Here is a 21,525-nt window from a genome sequence, read left to right on the forward strand (position 1 = left end):
TGTTAAGCACAGGAACCCCAAAGTGTAATGTTTGCAAAATCTAAGCTCCAAGTTAGTCCCAGATACATGAATGCAATGTCCACATTAAAAGCTACATCTAGTCAGTTCCTTAGGACCCATCCGAGGATTATGGGAGTGGAGATACCACTTCAGATGTGCACATGTATCTATCAGAGAAATAAATTTTAAAAGGCTCGTGCACTGTGCATCTAACCAGCTGGACTGGGGTGTAAAAATATAATTGAATTTTTACTATCAATTATTAATTTTTACATACAGTTAGGCCACCAGCATAGCATAGTGGTTTGAACATTGGACTATGGAGACCAAGGTTCAGTTTCCCATGAAACCCACTGGATAACCTTGGGCATGTCACATGCTCTCAGCTTCAGAGGAAGACAGTGGCAAACCTCTGAACAAATATTGCCAACAAAACCGCATGATCAGTTGCCCCATGGTCCCCATAGGTTGGAAATGAAAGCACACAACAGCGAACAACAAACAGAGGTTCACCACCAGTTTTTTCTTCTTTTTTAGTTTACGTACTGTGCATAAATTGTTGAGAAGCTCCCAGATGTTGATTCTCCTAATTTTTTGGACTTCAGCTTCCAAAAACTCCAGCTAGCATAGCTAATGGTTAGCGATTCTGGGGGATTAAGTGGAAAATGTTATTTCAAATATTTGGAGGACCAAAAGTTAATTAATGATGTTTTGCAAAGAAATTAACATTTTATATTCATACATAGGGGTTGATGGCTGCCATTAAAAGGTTGGACTAGAACTGACTAGTGGCGTTCAGCCTGATACTTGGATTTTCATATGATTAGTTAGCAGATTCATGAATAGTAAACTAAGTAGTAAACTAGGCTATGAAATCTGATTATTTTTCAGAAATGGAAGCATGAGAATTCAAAATTCAAGGGAAGTTTTGTTAAGTCTTGGCGGGGGGGGGGGAATTCTTGCTATCTGATATGACTAAGTCCCATTAATTCTAAGATATTTGGAGGTAGTAGCTAATCAGAAGATTAGGGCTGGGGTAGGTCTGAAGCTAACCAAAGATAAGCACTTATCAAGAAGTCTTATTTATACCTTTCCCTCAAAAATCTCTAATCAGTGCTACAAATTTGCATTAAAACCCACTAAAAGCATAATTGATCTAACAGTACAAAGACAGCATCAAAGTCAGGTACAGTTAGCCCCATGTTTTTGGCTTTGACTTTTGCGGATTTAATTAATATATTATCTCCAGTAATCACTAGGTTTTCCAGAACAACTCTTCTGGAAGTTGACCACAGAATTGCATGCAGCTAGAGATTTCTAGAGAAAACACATCTCTAGGCATTTGCATGTTGTCCAGCATTATTCTGTGGCTAGCTTCCAGCAGATTTTGACCAAGAGTTGTATCAAAAGACCTAGAGAAGTTTTTTTATTTGTGGTTTTTCCACTTTACAGGGGTCCTGTACCCATAGTTCCAGAAAATGTGGAGGCCCCACTGTAATTACCCTGGCCTAATACAACAGTTACATTAGTAGTGTATTTAGTAATTGCCAGAACTTAGAATTTGTTCCAAAAAAGGGGATGTTTTTTACAAGCAAAAAACCTACTGTCATAACTTTCTTCTGGTTTGTAATAGGTAAAGTCCAATGTTCAACCCCAGCTACCGTTATATTGATGTCAATTTGACAGACTGAATTGGAATGATTAATTGGCGATGTTTGTCACAGACAATGCTTGCTATATTCTGTTTAGGAAAATATAGATATTGTACAAATATTAAAAATGTAGAAAGAATTAGAATCCCACAAGCCTAAAGCACTTCGTGAGTAAATCAAACCCCCCCCCCCAATTTCCACCAGCTCCTTCAGATGAAAAGTAGCAGGAAAAAGACGCAGAGAGATCAGAGAAAACTAGTACTCATTTCCTTCTGTCAGGTTCAAGACATACTCCCAGTGTGCTAGGAGTGTGGTCTCTAAAAGTGAGAAAACTGATTTGAATAATCAAAGAATGCACTTGCCTCTAAAAAAATTTTCCATTCCATTATATTGATCAAAATGGAACATTAGAGAATAGTTTAAAAAACCTTAATTCGCACCCACCCCATAACTCCAGCATCCTTCATACAAAAAGCCCTATGTATTTATTCTTCATCCTTCATACAAATCCCTGCGTATTTATTAAAAGGTGTAGTATCAAAAATCTGTCTAAACTTGTAATACTGAATGAGTGGCCGTGCACACACAAAAGCAGAACAAAACAAAAACAGATTTTAATGAGTTTGCCTAAATCCATGGATATCATCAAAGTAGGTTGTGTTTTTTTTTAACAGGCATAGTGTATCTTAACGGTGAATTGCTTTAATACAGGAATGTGTTGTGCTTGAAGCAATCTTAATTTGGCTGCTGTTCTTCAGTATGATTTTCGCAAACTTGCTAAAATAACATTTACATAGTTTCAAGCCCTGAGTAAACTACTCATACAAAGAACTTTGATTTTTATTGCCCAGTCTTCTTTTACAACCTGTAATATCCTCTTAGGACTTTGCTGTATGCTATCATCTAAGCAATAGAACAGCTATCTTTTCTGCAATAAACACAGCAGACTAGGTCAGGTCCAGAAGGCTAGTTCTGAACATCAGTGAATCACAGATCTATAGATTCAAAAGGGTTCCAAGGATCATCCATTCCAACCCGCTGCCAGGCAAAAATACACAACTAAATCACTCCTGAGTAATGTCCATCCAAAGGAAGAGATACAGCTGGCTCTCCATATTTGTGGCTTTGATTATTTGCAGTTTTTATAAATAGGTTCTCTCTAGGAAAGTCCTCCAATGCAATTCTGCTGGAAACTGAGCATAGAGTTGTGCTGAAGAACGTTGACTTCCTACAGAAAACATTTCTTTAGACATTTGTAGGTCCTCCAGCATGATTCTGTAATCAATCTCTGGCAGATATTGAGAACCTGGAGATTTCTTGAGAGGTGTTCTGCCAGGTTATTTTTTATTTGTGGTTTTTCCACATTCATAGGGGTCCTTCACCTCTAACCCTAGCAAATGTGGAGGCACCATTGTGGATTGTTCTAGTGTTTTGACAGCTCTCACTATTAAGAAAGTTTTTCTTAATATATAGACACAATCTTATTTCTGTCATTTGCATCTGCCTTCTTAAATGGTGGTGTCTAGAACTGGACACAGTACTTCAGATAAGGCTTTAACAAGGCAGAATAGAGTGGTCCTGGGGTTTTTTTTTTCTTTCCTTGATCTAGATTGATGCAACCTAGATTTTTTTTTCTTGCTGCTACCTTATGTTGGTCCAAAATGCACTGCAGAAATAATCCAGTTTGAGCCTACTTTAACTGCCCTGGCTCAATGCTGGGGAATTCTGGAAACTGTAGTTTTGTGAGACATTTAGCCTTCTCTGTCAGAGAGCTCTGGTGCCACAATAAACTTCACAGGATTCCCTAGCACTGAGCCGAGGCAATTAAAGCAGTCTCAAACTGGATTATTTCTGCAGTGTGTTTTGGACCATTGTTGACTTATTTTTACCTTTTGGTCCTCAGATCCTTTTTATATGGATTGCTCTCAAGTCAGGTGTCACTTGTTCCCTATCTAAGAATCTGATTTTTCCTCCCTAAATGTAGAACCTTGCACTTACCTTGCTTTTTTGTTTTGATTATATTGGTTCAGTTCTCCAATCTGTTATGACTGACTTAAATCTTGATTCTTTTTTTTAAAAAAATTATTGTGGAAGATCAATCAAGACAATGTACATGAATTAAATAAGAACAAACCTGGCAGTTCCACCAACAATCAACATAACAAACTGTAGAAGCTGTGTTTCAGAGGCCAAAAGGAAAGTTAGAAGGAGAAATTAAAGGTTTTCTATTACTGTCTTGGAGTATGATTCCTTTATGAACTGGTGGCACTTGGAAATTTGATGAACGTGTTCTCTATTCTGTGATCCATGTTATTCATGAATATGTTGAACAACATCCTTCAAAAACAACAGGAATTGATCTTAGTCAAGGATATAGGATTAATATAATTCAGCATGTTAAATTTTGATGAGATGTTAGCACTAGAGAAACTTGATCAGAATATTCTTATGAATGCAAATGAAACTTTTCCTTCTACCTGTCTACCTCTTTTTACAGTATACATTCATGAGCAAACATCAGCCTGCGACGCAAGAAATTCTAGTCTGTTGTTTTTCTGGCTTAAATACATAGCATTTCCTTCAGCATATGCACAAACTATAGTCTTTTGCCTGAGCCACAGATTTCTATGACAGGCCAAAGGGCCACTAGCTTTTGAATCAATGTTTTCAAACTCTGGCTAAATTTAGGCACATAAACTTCACAGCATATTGATTCTGAAAGTGAAACTCATGGGGCTGAGATGTGGGCTTTTCTTTATGCGCACAGATTACGTACTACATTTAACATATGTTGTAAAATAACAGTAGTTCTGTTGAGAATAGTGATGGCTGAGAAATAGATATATTTTATTTCCACCTGTAGAATACAAAAGCAAAAACATAATTACAGTATCCTGTTTTATGAAAATGAAAATGTTAGAAAAAAGTATGTTGGATCAGACCATTCCAACATTTTGTTTACACACAACACTAATATTTGAAGTAGCCAATGCAAAGTAAAACTGGATAAATCCTGTGATTTATAGTTCACTAGGTTGCCATTCCAAATTCTGTTAAGGTGTTATGTTATTGAAATACCTGCATTCTGCATCTGCACTGCAGAAATAATCCAGTTTGACACTACTTCAACTTCCGTAGCTTAATTCTATGGAATTCTGTGATTTGCAGTTTGTTGTGGGACCAGAGCAAAGCAACAAACTACAGATACCAGAATTCCCTAGTATTGAGCCATGGCATTTGAAGTGGTGTCAAACTGAGTTATTTCTACAGTGTGGATGAGGCCATTGGTCCTATTGCAGAAATAATCCAGTCTGAACCCACTTTAACTGCCCTGGCTCAATTCTAGTGAATTCTGGGCACTGTAGTTTTGGGAGGCTTTTAGCCTTCTCTATTGGAGAGCTCTGTTGCCACAATAAACTACAATTCCTTGGATTTCCTAGCGCTGAGCCAGGGCAGTTAAAGCAGTCTCAAACTGGATTATTTCTGCAGTCTGTTTTGGATCATAGTCTCCATTCCCTGTGCTATGTCTTGTAAATTCTTGTTCAGCTGCTTCGGTATTTTTCTCCCCAATAAGCCGTTTTGTCATTTATCCCCAAAGTGAAAAGTACCAAGATGATGTCCATTGTTGAAAAATGCACACACAACGCTTCTCTCTTTGCAAAACCTGGTATAGTCAGCCATCTGTATCCACGAATTCTTTATCCATGGCTTGAAAATATTTCAATTCCAAATAGCAAACCTTGATTTTTGTCACTTTATGTAAGGGATACCATTTTACGATGCCACTGTATTTAATAGGACTTGATCATCCATGGATTTTGTTATCCATGGAGGTCCTGGGACCAAACCCCAAGGGATACGAAGGGCCCACTGTAGTTATCATCTGCACTTTCCCACATATAAAAGGAAGGGAATTATTATTATTATTATTATTATTATTATTTTATCATTATATTTATCCCACTTTTCTCCCGATATTGGAATCCAAAGCAGCTTACAATCTGAAAAACACAGTACAATTAAAAACTTACAAAGTTAGTTCCAAAATGACAGCCAATGTGGCATAATGGTTTTGAGTGGTGGACTATGACTCTGGAGTCCAGGCTTCAAATCCCTGGAAACCCATTGGGGTGACCTTAGGCAAGTCACACTCTCCCAGCCTCAGAGGATGGCAATGGCAAACCCCCTCTGAAGAAACTTGCTCCCCCCCAAAAAACCATGATAGGGTGGCCATAAATCAGAAATGACTTCAAGGCACACAACAACAGCAACAAAGTTTCTAGACCCATATTGCTGCACTATGTTTATTAGACCAGTCAAAAAGGCATCAAAAGTGTGTGTAAACTCAGATCTTCAAAACACCAGTAAAATGTCATTGAAGGGGTGAAATGGAAGAATAGTGATGATGTTTGTTGGAAATGAAGGGTCTCCAGACATTGAAATTAGGCTGCAGCAGGCAATGCCCTTTCAGGCTGCCTCAGAAGAGCAAGAAAAACAGCCAAAAGGTTTTAGTTAATACTACATTTTAAAGGCAGAGCTTTTTCATCTGACGAAAAAGGCAGGTGAGGTCTGCAATGGTCTGCTGTGGAGTTTATCACACTAGCCAGATACCACTTGAAAACAGGATTTAAACAAGAGTTAAATGGGAGAAAACCCGGAAATGCCCAAAGCTTATCACACGACGTTGCTCTTAATGTGAATTAACGTGAAATTAAACCGGAGAAAAATGGCAGCTTTTTACTTTTGGAAAATTCCGAAAGGAAGAAAAACGGCATTTCTCTCCACTTTAACTTTGGTTTAACTTCACGTCAGTTCACTTTAGCAGCAATTTGGTGTGTGATAAACGTCCCAAATTTGCGGGTCCTGTTTAAATTCGAATTTAATTTAACTCTGGTTTAAATCCCATTTTCCCGTGGGATCTCTCATTAGTGTGATAAAGTCAAATCGTGTCTCGAATCCACTGTGAACAGTAGCTGACTGAAATTACTTTTACTGTCATGACTCAGTGCTGTGGAATGCTGGGATTTGTAGTTTTGCGAGGTGAGAGCCAGCATAGTGCAGTGGTTAAAGCTGAATAAATGTTAATAATAATAATAATAATAACAATTTAAATGTATTTTACTACAGTTATTATTATGTTGTGATTATTGTGTGGATTATTTTAAGGAGGAAGGGGACAGTGGGGTTTATTTTATTGTACTACGGTATATGGTTTTTACTGATGTAAGCCGCCTCGATCTTGTTGAAGAGGCGGGATAGAAATAAATTATTACTATTATTATAAAACCCTGGTCCAAAACACTCTGCAGAAACAACCCAGTTTGAGACTGCTTTTATTCTGGGAACTGTAGTTTTGTGAGACATTTAGCCTTTTCTGACAGAGCTCTGGCGCCATAAACTACAGTTCCCAGGATTCCCTAGCACAGAGTCAGGGCAGTTTAAAGCGGTCTCAAACCGGATTACTTCTGTAGTTTTGGACTCCAAGGACAGAACCTATCCTAGGAGTGCCAAAACATTACTACAGAAATAACTTTATTTTCTTTATTTATTTATGGTTGTTTCGACTCAGAAGAAAGGGCTTCAAGGCAGCAACACGGATAGCATTGTGAGGTATTTGTCCTTCTCTGGCAGAAAGAGCTCTGGTGCTACAACAAAACTACAGCTCCCAGGACTCCATATTAGCCTTGAGCCACGTCAGTTAAAAAGTGGTGTCAAAACGGATTTATTTCTGCAGTGGGGAATGTAACCTCAGCTTTCTCCCGCCTGCTTGTTTTTTATTTTATTTATTTTATTTTGGGGTGGCTTGGTGAGAGCCTGCTTGGGCTTTTGCGCATTTGTGGCAGTTGGTGGGGGAGGGGTGTTGTTGCAGGCAGCGCGAGTCGCTCACCCTCCCCCCAACAGTCAAAACGGCTTCTGGCGCTCCGCCCCTTTTCTTCACAGCCCTTTTATTAATAAAGAACGGTGGTGAGAAGCCACGCCCACTTTCCCCCTCAGCGCTCCTCCTCCAATAGGACCACTATCTCTTTTTTCCACGCCCCTTTCTTCTTCCTCTAGTCTTCAACCGGCATGGAAGCCACGCCCCTCCCCCATTTTTTAGCATTGTCTCAACCCCGTTCTCCTCCAAAAACCCGTCCAACTGGAGGAAGGGAGTTAAACTAATGAGGGGGTTTAAGGCGGAGGCTCCTATTGGCTGGATTCAGGGGCGGGGCGCATGCGTAGCCCGCCTGCTGAGGAGCGTGGCGTCTGCGCTTGCGCTCTGAGTCTCTGCTGTGGCGGCCGAAGGGGTCAGTGCTGCTGCTGCGGAATCAGAAGGGACTCAGAGTCAGAAGTGAGGCGAAGATGTTGGGCGGAAGGCGGGTGCCGAAGGCGCTTCGGGTGAGGCTCCGTTTCCCCAAGCTAACAAGAGCCCAGCCTCGTTGTAAGAGCGAGCCTCGGCGCCCCCGCTTCCACCTTCTGTTGCCCTTCTCGTCCTCTCCGGGGTTAAAGGAGAACAGGCGGCGCCCTCCTTTGCCCTTCTCCGACTCTGGGGCTCTTAAGCCGGCAGCCAAGTCAATCTATCCTCTGTCTGTCTGTCTGTCATCTGCCAATCTCTCTTTCTCTCGTCTATCGATATCTGTATCTCTCTCAATCGATTATCTCCCTCTTATGCATCACTCTGTCATTTGTCTATCAGTGTTATCTATCTATCTTGCTATCATCTATTTCTCAATCGATCATCTGCCTGGTATGCATCTATCTAAATCTCGGTCAATACATCATCTCTCTCTCTTTCTTAGTCACCTGTCTATTATGCATCTCTCTCTCTCAATATGTCATCTACCTGTCATCTGTCTTATCTATCTATCTATCTATCTATCTATCTATCTATCTATCTATCTATTTATCTAGGTATTTATACCCTGCCCTTCAGCCCTAATGGCTCTCAGGGTGGCTTACAATAATATTGTAATCAGACAGTTCCCTGCCCTCAGGCTTACAATCTAAATAAAAGACATGACACAAAAGGAGAAGGGAGTGGTGGAGGGAAAGGGAAAGGGGATGAGGTCCATTGGCTCTTCTCTCCCTCTGAGGCCTGGACCAAGGCAGATGGATCTCTCTCTCTCTCTCTCATATCTAGCTGTCATCTATCCATTTATTATGTATTTCATATTCTCCAGAGTTCCTACTGCTTCTGATGGTTTCAAAATCTGTGCTTGGAAAAAGGCCTTGTTGTGACTTTCCCCTCCATGGACATGGACCACAACCATTCTGCCCTGTTGGGTTATTAGTCCAGTTCACCCTCTGGTCCATTGTTTTTCTGTCCTTAGCTATGCTTATCTTTTGGTGCAGGCACACAGCCTGCCTCTGGGGCTGTACTTTGAATCCTTACCAACTTGGTAGATCCTGTTGAAGCCTGTCTCAGCAGCCCTAGAGTTTAAGAGGATAGGGCCACCTCTGGTCCTGAGGTGTCAGAGTAGACTTTATGGAGGTACTCCAGTGCTGGAGATAATACATGGAAGGTGCTCAGATGCTTAAGACAATCCCTTGGAATACCTGTGCTTCTCAAATCGGGTGCTGTCTTGAAATCTTTTCATAGTATGTCATTTATCACAGTAACAAAGGTTATCTGGCGGAGTAAATGTTTGTCAACCAAAACTGCTAAATGGGACAAAAGTCATAGGATCGAAAGGTTACGTTGCACAGATATGTGACAAAATGTGAGATACAACAGTATTGCTTACTTGACAAATATTTTAAGTTTTAGCATTTTTGTATAATGATTCTGCCTGAAAATTCATTCCAAAAATATGACAGGTATTACCTTTTTAAGCCAGTTTACATCTTCCACATACATGGGACGGTGGCACTTCTTATCTTTTACAGCCTTACAAAAACATTGTAGTTTAACTTTAAACTCAGCAAATATTAATATATTGCATTGAATCATATCCTAACATGCAGAAAATATTTTTTCCCTTTTCAGGCATTATCATCGTATGCAAGCCGTGGTTATTCATCACAACGGGGCTTAAATGTAAGTATGAAACATAGTGGAACTTGAAGTATTTGCTGTGATAATGTAGCACTTTCAGACCAAACCAGTAAATTCAGGCAGTAATACTCAGATATACAGTCAGCCCTCTGGATCCACAGATTCCTTATCCATGGATTCAAGCATCCATGCCCTGAAAATGTTTTTTAAAATAAATAAATTCCAAAAAGAAAATCTTGATTTTGCTGTTTTATATGAGACACCATTTTACTACGCCACTGTATTTAATGGGATTTGAACAGCTACGGATTTTGGTATCCACAGGGGGTCTTTGAACCAAACTGGAACAGATACTAAGGCCCCCACTGTATATGGAGTAAGAGCCATACTAAACATAATGCTAAATGTATCTTTTGTTGTTCTATACAGTGAAGTTCATCTGCCTCTTAAACTTTTCAGGCCACTGGATACGGATTAAAATGTTCATGCTTTCTGATCTCTTGCAAAGGAAAAGCATCCCATATGTATCTGTTGGGATATGATCTCTGAATAAAGAGACTTGTAGTAACAGTCAAGTCAAACTAATGCAGTGATTTTGGATGTTCCTATCATATTGTGTGTGTATTCCTGCGTGGCCCTTGTAGTTTCTTCAAAACAGTGAATTTAGATAGTTAACTCCCAATTTTCTAAACTTAATAATTGAAATTTATTTAATTCTCTTTTTATAGATAAACATTGTTATTGTTGTAATGATCTTGTTTCTTAGGAAGTAGTCATTGTCAGTGCCGTACGGACACCCATTGGATCTTTCCAGGGATCCCTTTCTTCACACCCAGCTACTAAACTTGGTTCCATTGCGATTAAAGGAGCAGTAGAAAGAGCTGGTAAGTTAATCAGAATGGCTTCATGGTTGAGTCCCCGAAAATCTATCCTCCTGTTTAGCCTTGTCCATTCTTTTCATAGTTGGATCAATGCATTATGAAGCAGTCTGCATACCAGACAATGTGCCCTGAGGTTGCCCCCCCCCCCAAAAAAAATCAGGGAGTTGGGGTAGCCTTGCTTTGCTCTACTAATTTGGTGAAATAATGGTGAATTCCAAGAATATTACTATCTTAGATAAACTTTTAAAATGCTGTTCTATGTGGAAATTCCAAGTGGTAATTCTAGTTAGTTAATATTTTCTATCATCATTCTTTCCTTCTGGAATATATTATGTTGTGAATATAGTATTCCTCCATTCTTAGAAAATACTTCTCTGATTGCTATTAGGTATCCCTGCACAAGAAGTGAAAGAAGTGTACATGGGCAATGTCATCCAAGCTGGACAAGGACAAGCTCCCGCAAGACAAGCGACGCTTGGGGCAGGTACTAAAATACATGTGGATGATCCTTTTTGCAGCCTTTAACTACAGTTGCCCCTCCATTTTTGTGAACTTTGAATCCGTGTCCCTCACTCATTCGTGAGCGGCAAATGGAGGGGAACAAAATGGGGGGGGGGCCCGCTGCAATTCAAGCTAGTGGGGTTTGAATACCGGCAATTTTACATTTTTGCGGGATATGTGTGTCTGGAACGGATCCAGCATGGAAATGGAGGAGCGACTGTTGTCCCAAGTAGGATTCACTGCTAAATACTAAAAAAGTAAACATTATTGAAGACTTTCATTAATATAATACTCAGTACCTGGATTGCAAATTAATCATTTGAATTTTAATTGAATAGGTGTGCCACACCCAGAACTGGAATAGGAAGCCTTCTCTATTAGTTACTTTATTTTCCCTTCTACATCTTCATCTCCTGCTTAGTGTGCATATGTATGACAGACTAATCAGCAGCTGTGGAGATGTATTGCCAGAATGATTTATTGCTAGTATTTTTTCATGTGATGAAATGAAGATGGATGAATCCCTAAGGTATAATGTTTATCTGTGGAAGGAACCAATTACCTGATAATTCAAGAGAGGTTTCTTATCCTTATAGGACTGATGTTATTATAACAGAACACTTTTTGTCTGGGAGAAGGGGGGCGGGGGGGGAAGCATATAGTATTGGACAATAAGTTAAGATTTTGTGGCATCTTTTCATTTCAATTAATCACCTTGATTTGTACAGTTGCAGCTGGTCAACAATTCTTGTCATTCTTGTCTTAATAGTTCCTCTTTATTTTAATTTGGAGCAGGTTTACCAGTTTCTACCCCTTGCACAACTGTCAACAAAGTGTGTGCTTCTGGAATGAAATCTATTATGATGGCAGCACAGAGTCTGATGTGTGGGAATCAGGTAACAGTACCGGTAATCTGTGAAAATATATTGAGCATAACTTATCTGAAATTCTTAGGACCAGAAGTTTTGGATTTTGTAATATTTGTATATACATAATATGATATCTTGGAGATGGGATCTAAATCTAAACACAAAATGCATTTATGTTTCATATATACCTTATACATATAGCCTGATGGTAATTGTATACATGATATTTTAAATATATCTGGGCATGAAACAAAGTTTGTGTACACTGAATTATCAGAAAGCAAAGGTGTCACTATCTCAGAAACCCATGTTGATGATTTTGGAGTTTTCTGAATTTCCACAAAAGGGATACTTAACTTGAATTTAACATACATATGGCCAGTATGGTCTAATAGTGAATACAGTTCACCAGAATTCTTGTGTGTCCTTCTTTGAGCTGCTGCTGTTGCAGGGCCCCAGTTAATTTAAATTGAATATATGCAGGATAAATCATTTGGGGACTGTACCCATTAACACTGTTCAGATTAATGCTAGCATGGTATCAGAACTAGCTTGCCTATATTATTTCTAACTTATTAGATATCACTTTTCTCCCTTGGAAAGCTGTTGAAAGGTTTATATTGGTCTATTAGGAATGGACATCAAAACAAGAGAAATTGCATAATAAATGGTAGGAACATTAATTATTGCATGACTGCAGACTAGTTTGTCTTTATGTAGTTTTAAGATGCCTGAAGGGGGAGAACATGATTAGGATTTTATTTTTGTCATCTTTATTAGGAAAAATGTTTCCTAAATCACTTAAAATGTCTGAACAGGATGTGATGGTGGCTGGTGGAATGGAGAGCATGTCTCATGTGCCCTACTCAATGAGCAGAGGAGCAACACCTTATGGAGGAGTAAAGCTTGAAGATCTGATTGTAAAGGATGGTTTGACAGATGTTTATAACAAAATTCACATGGTAAATATTGCTTTTAATGTCTCAGACAGGACAAACCTATGTTTCATTATTTAAAAATATTGGGTGGCTGTGGATTAACATCACTGATCTTTGAATAAAGGAATATATAGTCATCCCTCCACTGTTGGGGCCTAGACCTTTGAGGATTTGATTAATATGTTCTCTTTAGGAATCTCTACATCCTCCAGTGCAGTTCTGCTGAAAGTTAACCATAGAGTCACTCTGGAGGACCTAGAGATTCCTAGAGAGGTATTCTCTCAGGTAAATAGTTGGTTTTTTATTTGCTGTTTTTCCACTTTCACAGGGGTTCTGCACCCATATGCGGAGGGCTCACTGTACTATATTTTATTGACAAATACTTTCTCCAGCCCTGCTAAATTTGGGTATAGTACTTTGGGCAGAATTATTGTTCGCACAGAAAATGTTACATCTTAGAAAGTGTTTCTGCCCTTTCCCAGAAACTTCTAGCAGAACTTGGAAAAGGTATTTTAAAATAAAAGTTTCCATGGTCATCAGCGAGCATAGCTATTAAGAGATTCTCGTCCAAAATGTAACTTTTCCAAGCTCTGATGACTATCTGGCTGAATGAAACTACATGTGAAAGGGATGTAGGAGTCCAAGTAGACCACAAGTTGAACATGAGTCAACAGTGCTATGCGGCAGCTAACAAGGCCAATGCGATTTTAGGCTGCATCAATAGAAGTATAGTGTCTAGATCAAGGGAAGTAATAGTGCCACTATATTCTGCTTTGGTCAGGCCCCACTTGGAATATTGTATCCAGTTCTGGGCACCACCATTCAAAAAGGACATTGAGAAACTGGAGCGTGTCCAAAGGAGGGCAACTAAAATGGTGAAGGGTCTGGAAACCATGCCCTATGAGGAGCGCCTTAGGGAGCTGGGAATATTTAGCCTGGAGAAGAGAAGGTTAAGATGTGATATTATAGCCCTGTTTAAACATTTGAAGGGATGTCATATTGAGGAGGGAGCAAGGTTATTTTCTGCTGCTCCAGAGACTAGGACCCGGAACATTGGATGCAAGCTGCAGGAAAAGAGATTCCACCTCAACATTAGGAGGAACTAGCTGACATTTCGACAGTGGAATGCACTCCCTTGGAGTGTGGTGTAGTCTCCTTCCTTGGAGGTCTTTAAGCAGAGGCTGGATGGCCATCTGTTGAGGATGTTTTGATTGAGATTTCCTGCATGGCAGGGGGTTGGACTGGATGGCCCTTGTGGTCGCTTCCAACTCTACAGTTCTATGATTCTATGATCTTGATTAGCCTTGTGTCCTGTTGTAATGGCAAGTGTTTTTTATTCCTGGCCATTAATAAGAAATGGAAAAAAGAAATACTTATTGTACATGATTTCCAACAAACCTAGGAGAACTAATATGACAGTTGTTTTAAAAGATAGCTTTTGGTTTTTTTAATGGTTGTTATGGTAAAGAAGCAGTTCATACACTTTTCCTAAATACAAGCCTGTGTAGTTTAGAGCAAGTCATGGTGTTGTGTGCTTCATCCCCCATTCTTGCACATACCATAATAATTTCAGCTCTTTATCTCTTCTGTTTTAGACATAGAAGACATGAGAAGGCAAAACACTTTGTAATCTATGCAAGAGGAAAATGTGATATTCCAGATGATGATGAACTGCAACTCCCCATAGCCCTCAGCATCGTAAGTGGTGAGGGATGCCAGGAATTGCAATCCAGCAACATCTGGAAACCCATGCCTGAATATAATCCATAGAAAATAGGTTAACTACAGCTGCCAAAGGAAGAAAGCTAAATACATGGTATATGAGATTCTGTTTTCTTCAAACTTTGCCTAGCAATAATTTTGAGCTAGGTCACTTGTGTGAACAAAAACATGGTTGAATTGTTTTGCCAGCTGGAAGCTGCTGCTATTGCTGGGAGACACTAAGGACAAGGCACTTGGACCAAAGGCCACAATCCTGTTGAGACACTAATGTAACAGTCCACTACACTAGTAATTCAGCAGTTTGACTTGCCTTATTGTCATGCCATCACTTCAGCCAAATATGATCCTGGTCTTTACTGGCAACCTTCTGAAGCTTACCTGAAAGACTTGGACTTACGACATATGGACTTAAGAGCAACAGAAGTATATTGAGACCCTCCATCCAAAGTTTTTTAAATTATTGGGACACATTTACTGGTAGTAATTTTAAACATCCTCTCTGTTATTTTTAGTACCAGTTAACAACATAGTTTTAAACATTCTTATGTAGCTGACTTGCTGAAATTCCACCTTCTTTAGGAATCAGTGATCTACCTATGAGCTGCTAATTGTTGAGAAATGAAGACTGCAGTCTACATGCATACTTGAGAATAAGTCCAAATAAAAACAGTAGGACTTGTATACAACACATATACAGTTGCACTGTAAGTGAAGCAAATTAAGTGAACTGTACACTCTAGTCCATGACCTCTCTGAAATGTAGCATTTTTTGGCATCACATGGCTGAACTGTAAAATCCCTCTTGTATTCTTTAAAAGGTTTGCTATGATTTTCTTCTTTTATTTCCTACTTCTTTTTCTTTCCAATTTCAGGGTAACTGTGCAGAGAATACAGCTAAGAAATTTTCTGTATCACGGGAGGATCAAGATGCTTATGCTATAAAATCTTACACCAAAAGCAAAGAAGGGTGGGATTCTGGGGTTTTCGCAAATGAAATTGTACCTGTTACAATTTCTCAGAAAGGTAATGGTTCAGTATTTTATATCTTATGATTTATGACACGTTATATGCAGAAATGAAAAGTTAAAATTGGCATAAACACATTCTCTGTTGTAGCAAATATAACTTGGAAGTTGAAGTTGAGACTGGTCTTTTTCTTTGCTGTAATAGAAGCATATCACTAATGCTCCCACAATATTTGCTACACTGAATCCTTAAGGTCAGTAGAAGATTTTCTTGTGATGAAGCTAGTTAAAAAACACAAAACCAAAAACTCCACTCCCCAGCTAACAGACAACAGAATGTGGAAGTATTTTGAACTGAAATAGTGACTTACGTTGCCCACACTTTTTACAGGCCTTCTGCTTCAGACCAGCTTCATCTTAGCGACAGAAGGCAGGGGTTTTTTTTGTCACTACAATGAAGGTCTTTCAGATTATCCTTGTTGCTTTTGTACACATTTCACATTTTCCAGTCTTGAACCAGACAATCCAAAGGATAATAAATCTTAAGAGTGAGATTATTTTCATGGTTGTGTACTGGTTCAGGAAGGTCTGGTTCCTAGAAGTGTTCAAATAATCTTACCTGGAATATTTTGAAATCAGCTCAAAGGGTAGATCTGTGACCATAAGGATTAATTTTGCATGGATGGCCAGATATATTCCATTTAGTTGCCTGCAGGCTGAGCACTAATTCTTGGAAAAATGTGCCTATTTGAATTATTAATTCATTAAAGATCAGTTAATCATGATATTTCTAGCATCAACTTTAAAAATCTCTTTTTGGTCACTTTACAAGTGACTTTCTGGCTAACTGAAGTGACAGCAACAGCAGTTGAGTAGTTTTATGCAACACAAGCTTCAAATTCAAAAGTCATAGAGCCCTGGAGGAATTCAGCAAGATGATCTAGGAATCTATAAAAGATGGCATCATAACCAGAAAGTTCAGTAATAGTAAGGGAAAAAAAAACACTCCAAAGAAATAATCAGCTTGCAAGTTTATAATAAATTATTGTTAAATAAGCAAATATTAGATTTCTCTCCTTAAGCTAACAATTACTATGATTCTATGATTCTACTTATCCTATAGTTAAGTTTGCTGAAATAGCAGTTTTTCATGGGGAAGTGGGACATTGGAGCTTGGTGACCCACAATTATTCCCCTGACCTAGAGCTTGGGTCTTGCAAAGCAATTTTTAGACCCCAAGCGCGTTCTCTCTCTCTCTCTCTCTCTCTCTATATATATATATATATATATAGTCTGGAATACACCCCTAACCCCTATGGGAGATGAGAGCAGTTTTGCCACATTATTTGATCCCCTGGGCCATTTTAGGGCCAGGAGAGACGGTTTTATAAACAGCAATCAGCCAGTTCACTTCCTGTGTGAAAAAAGCCCTAACATCAGTTGTGGGGACAAAACACAGTGAAATCGTTCTGTTAAGGAAAAAGCTACATGGGATATACAGTAAGTGAAATAAAACATGTATGTGAGAGTCAGGATGACTCAACAGAAGCCAATTGGGAACCACACAGGTGTAAATGGTAATACAATTAACAAGTCCTGAATGCCAAGGACAAGAAATGCAAAGTGGATAATTGGACACACCTGACAATTGTTAAGTGGTCAAGGCTGAGATGATGAAATCATTAATTGTAGGATGAATCAAGAGAACCAATGAGAATGATGTACACGCCTACTGGGTGGAAACAGACAACAGTGGGTGGTGCCATGCATTGACTATAATAATGACTATGCATCCCAATGTATTTTGTGGGTTGTAGAGTGGATAGTAGTAGTGGATTGTGAGGAGTATAGTATTGTTGTGTTGGATAGTTTTGGAGCTGTATATAGTAGAATAAAGTAGATCTTTTATTTAAGACTACTGAGTTGTCTGGTGTCTTGGGTGAAGCTACAAGAGCCAGCTGGATCCTGAAGAAGGGTGAAGACTTCTGTGGAAGCAAGAGTGAGAAGGCTTGGAGAGTTTGTCAGGGTCTTCAGCCTATTCTCTGTAACTCTGCTAAGCTATAACCACTGGCCAAAACTGGTCAGCGTGGTGCACAACCAGGTGGTGAGTTCAAGCCAGAGGTGAAGAGCTACAACTCCCATCATCCCTGACACGTTCTTCCCCCTTTAAGTGGTGGTGATGGCCAATCAAGGCCAAAGCCTTTATTTTTTAAAAAAGAAAAAATATCAGGAATGAGTTGAGCTTGGCATAGTAGTCGAGGGATATGGCTTCCTGCTCCTTGGCAGCTGCTCTCCCCTGGTTAAGATAAGGCAAAAGCCATACATCTTAGTTTACTTCATAGTTTTTGTGGAATGTGGAATGATTTGCATTTTCACAGTCAGATTATTAGTTGTATTTCTTTTAACTTTTATAAGATGCCTTGAATTTCAGATTGGAAAAAGGGTGTGATATAAATATAACAATAACAACAACAATCATCATCACCTTATTTTAGGGAAACCAGACACAGAGGTTAAAGAAGATGAAGAGTATAAACGTGTTGACTTTTCCAAAGTTCCAAAGCTGAAGGCAGTTTTTCAAAAAGAAAACGGTAAGCTTTGAAAAATGTGATCTGTTTCTTAAACTGTTATTTTTAGTAAAATACTAATATGTACTTGAGCCCCCTTTGAGTCCCTCCCTGTACTGGGGGGAAGGGCGGGATATAAATAGAATAATAAATAATAATAATTTACTGTTTAATACACTGACACAGGAAATTGTTTTGTTTTGGTAAATATGTTATTGTAAGCACACATCTTCACAATAGAGATCTGAAACAGACGGGAGCAGTTTCTGGCTGCTTTGGTGGTGTGGGGTTTACATGACGTGAGTGCCTGAAAGCCACCCCGGGGCCACCTAAAGGCAGCCCAAATCCAGCTCCAAAAGGAGCAGAACTTTTCCATTCCTATTTGGGGTGGTGGCGGGAGGCACGCTTGGGACTGCAGCATGTTTTTGCTGCATCCCCAGGGTGATGGGGCTGGGAGTGGCCAAAACGTGTTCTTTTGGGATAATGCCAGCCATGTTAACCTGCTGTATGGTCAGGTTTTGAATCAAGATAGTAACTGGCTGAAATGAATGACAGCACTTTTCTGTCTTTTTCAGGAACAGTAACTGCTGCCAATGCCAGTACATTGAATGATGGAGCAGCTGCTTTGGTTCTGATGACTTCAGATGCAGCCAAGAGACTGAATGTTAAACCATTGGCTAGAATAGTAGGTATGTTTCTTGCCTTTCTAATGAAACTTTGGAGAAAACATTGTCAGTCCTGACTGAAAATGGACAGCAGATTAATCTAATTTTATTTTGCTTTTTATCTATGTTAAGCTGAAAGAACTGCTTTTAGATCAAAAGAGGTTGTCATTGTGTTTCCTCCCAAACTCTTAAGTAAAAAATTCTGTCAGCTATTACTTTAACATTGTGAATTTAAAATGTCTTTGACAATTCTCAGTCCTTGCCAGAGGAGCTGCAAACTGTTTTAGTTCAGTTGCCAATTCAAGAAAATGCACTTCTTACATAAATATTATAAGTACAGCCTAATTAATGATTAATTCACATGAATGTTCTCAGCTTTTGCAGATGCTGCTGTTGATCCCATTGACTTCCCAATTGCACCAGCACATGCTGTTCCTAAGGTAGGAACAATAATTGTACTATTCGCATGCTTTCAAATTAAAACCTTCCTTAAAGCAGGCCTGGTAATATTTTGATCTCTCTCTGTTTTCATAATTTTTAAAAATTGCATTTAAAATTCATCTGTGAAGCAAAGCCAAATAGGAAAAATATATTTTGTAAAAATAAAATTTGTTGTTGATTTGTGCCTTCAAGTCATTTCTGATTTATGGCAACCCTGAGGCACATGCCTTTCTTGGCAAGATTTGTTCAGAGGAATTTTATCTTTGCCTTCCACTGAAGCTGAGTGTGACTTGCTCAGGGTCACCCAGTGGGTTCCCATGGCCAAGTGGGGATTCAAACTCTGTCTTGAGTCATGTTATAATAGTTAAATAAGGAACAGCATATTTTCCTTCCTTTTCAGATTCTTAGTCAGACAGGACTCAAAAAGGAAGATATTAATATGTGGGAAATCAATGAAGCATTCAGTGTTGTTGTCCTAGCCAACATTAAAATGCTAGATATTGATCCGCAAAAGGTGAATATTCATGGAGGAGCAGTCTCTTTGGGACATCCAATTGGGTAAGTGAAACAATAAATTTCTCTGTGATAAAGAGAAAGCTGTACTGTGGGCAGTATTTCAAGAGGTGTATTATAGCTTTGGTGACAATTTTAAAAAGGCAGCAACTGCTCATTCTTTTCTATTGGGCCCATTTAAATGAAGATTTAACAGTTCTGTGCAGAATTATCTAAAATTAGCTGTAATTTTAGAAGTTCTTGTTATTTCTAAAAAAACATCTTTGATTATGCAATAGCATCCACAAATCTTTTCTCAGATTTAAAAAATTGTTAATGGTTTATCTTAAGCCAAGTATTCTGCTTTTGAAGAAATTGGGGAATTAGGTTCTGTTGCATTTAGGGTAAATCTGTTTTGCCTTAAACAAAAACACTGTGACTAGTGATACCTTATAGCCAGAGTATTTGAGGTTGAGAATGGTTTGCTGTCTTTTTAACATGGGGAGCATATAGCCATTCAGACATCCTTGGACCACCTTCTGTCATAACCAGCTAGAATTCTCTAGAGCTCTTGAGGTTGATCACACATAGTAGTAGCTTGTTGATGTAACACAGAAAAGATGTTGTATATGTAAGGGAGTGAATTCAGCATATGGAGGTGGGGAACCTGTGAACTTGTATCAACCCCAACATCATGTGGAGGGCAATACTTTCTCCACTCCTCCTTAAGACACTGGGGAACTGTTTACAGTCTGAGGCAAGCTGGTCCTATATTAAGTGGACCAGCCCAGTATAAAGTAGTTTATATCATGCACTAGTTTCTTACCTATCTCTCACATTGTCCTATCTACTTTGGCTTGCTTTGCTGTTCTTCCCAATTCCCACTTAACATCCTTGTACTGATGCATCTATGGGTTGAAATAAAAATCAAAGTGAATCTAATGTTTAAGTCTACTCATCATTAGGTTCAAGGTGTCCACTTGGATGTGGTCTCACAGTTCTGCAAGAGAAGGATAGCCAGGTTTAGTGGGACGCTGTTTATCACTGTGTTATTCATAGGGCTAACTCTTTTAGCCAAAATAAACAGTAGGCCTGTGTGATATCAAATGAAACTTAACATGAATTAATGTTTGTTTTCTATTTTAGGATGTCTGGAGCAAGAATTGTTGTTCATATGGCTCATGCATTGAAACAAGGACAGCATGGTCTTGCTGGCATTTGCAATGGAGGAGGAGGAGCATCTGCAATTCTAATCCAAAAGCTGTAGCTTCTAACATGAAGCTTGAGACTCAGACTATCCAGTGGCTGTTCGTTATCTATGGAATTGCAACACAGATCCCTAGACTGTCTATTGTTTAAAAGAAACAAAATGGTTTTTTTAAAATGTAGTGTGCTTCCTTACAAGTGGCTTTTTAAAAAAACTATAAGGACTATAAACCATGTTTGAAGATTTAACAATCAAAGACAATAAAGATTGTATACATCATGACTGACCACTATGTATAATTTCTGTCATACTGTACTTTTTAAAAAGTAGCACCGTAAGCAAATTCCTCCTTACTCCACCAATGTGCAGAGTGCTGAAGGGCATGTGATTTATGCCATACTATGTCAGCAATGTCCATCATTCTACATTGGGCAAACAGGCCAGTCCCTGCGCCAGAGAATAAATTGACATGAATCAAAAGGAATGGGAATAGGAATTCACAAAAACCGGTTGCGGAACACTTCAGTCTTCCTGGGCATTACATCTCGGACCTCATAATAGTGGTCTTTGAACAAAAGAACTACACATAAAGATTGGAAATTGAAATAGCAGAATTGGAATGTATCCACAGACTACAGTTAATCAGCAGTGGG

General features: G+C 39.0%; 1 protein-coding gene across 1 annotated transcript; it reads left to right on the forward strand.

Annotated features, from left to right (window-relative positions):
• Nucleotides 1-7,871: 7,871 nt before the first annotated feature.
• On the forward strand, nt 7,872-21,151 carry ACAT1 (acetyl-CoA acetyltransferase 1). The gene is made up of 12 exons (XM_042460056.1): nt 7,872-8,027; nt 9,616-9,666; nt 10,391-10,508; nt 10,894-10,989; nt 11,802-11,902; nt 12,694-12,837; nt 15,408-15,558; nt 17,996-18,091; nt 18,643-18,756; nt 19,108-19,172; nt 19,574-19,731; nt 20,812-21,151. The coding sequence occupies exons 1-12, from the start codon at nt 7,992-7,994 to the stop codon at nt 20,930-20,932; spliced, it is 1,251 nt and encodes a 416-aa protein (XP_042315990.1). The 5' UTR covers nt 7,872-7,991; the 3' UTR covers nt 20,933-21,151.
• Nucleotides 21,152-21,525: the final 374 nt, after the last annotated feature.

This window comes from Sceloporus undulatus, chromosome 3, assembly GCF_019175285.1.
Source record: "Sceloporus undulatus isolate JIND9_A2432 ecotype Alabama chromosome 3, SceUnd_v1.1, whole genome shotgun sequence".
Classification (NCBI taxonomy): domain Eukaryota; kingdom Metazoa; phylum Chordata; class Lepidosauria; order Squamata; family Phrynosomatidae; genus Sceloporus; species Sceloporus undulatus.

What these genes read in the sequence shown, in the direction of transcription:
- ACAT1 (XM_042460056.1), top strand. Translation starts at nt 7,992, where the DNA reads ATGTTGGGCGGAAGGCGGGTGCCGAAGGCGCTTCGG. An exon ending in TGTTACAATTTCTCAGAAAG is followed by an intron (nt 15,559 to 17,995) that starts GTAATGGTTCAG and finishes ACCTTATTTTAG; the next exon opens with GGAAACCAGACACAGAGGTT. An exon ending in TCTTTGGGACATCCAATTGG is followed by an intron (nt 19,732 to 20,811) that starts GTAAGTGAAACA and finishes TTTCTATTTTAG; the next exon opens with GATGTCTGGAGCAAGAATTG.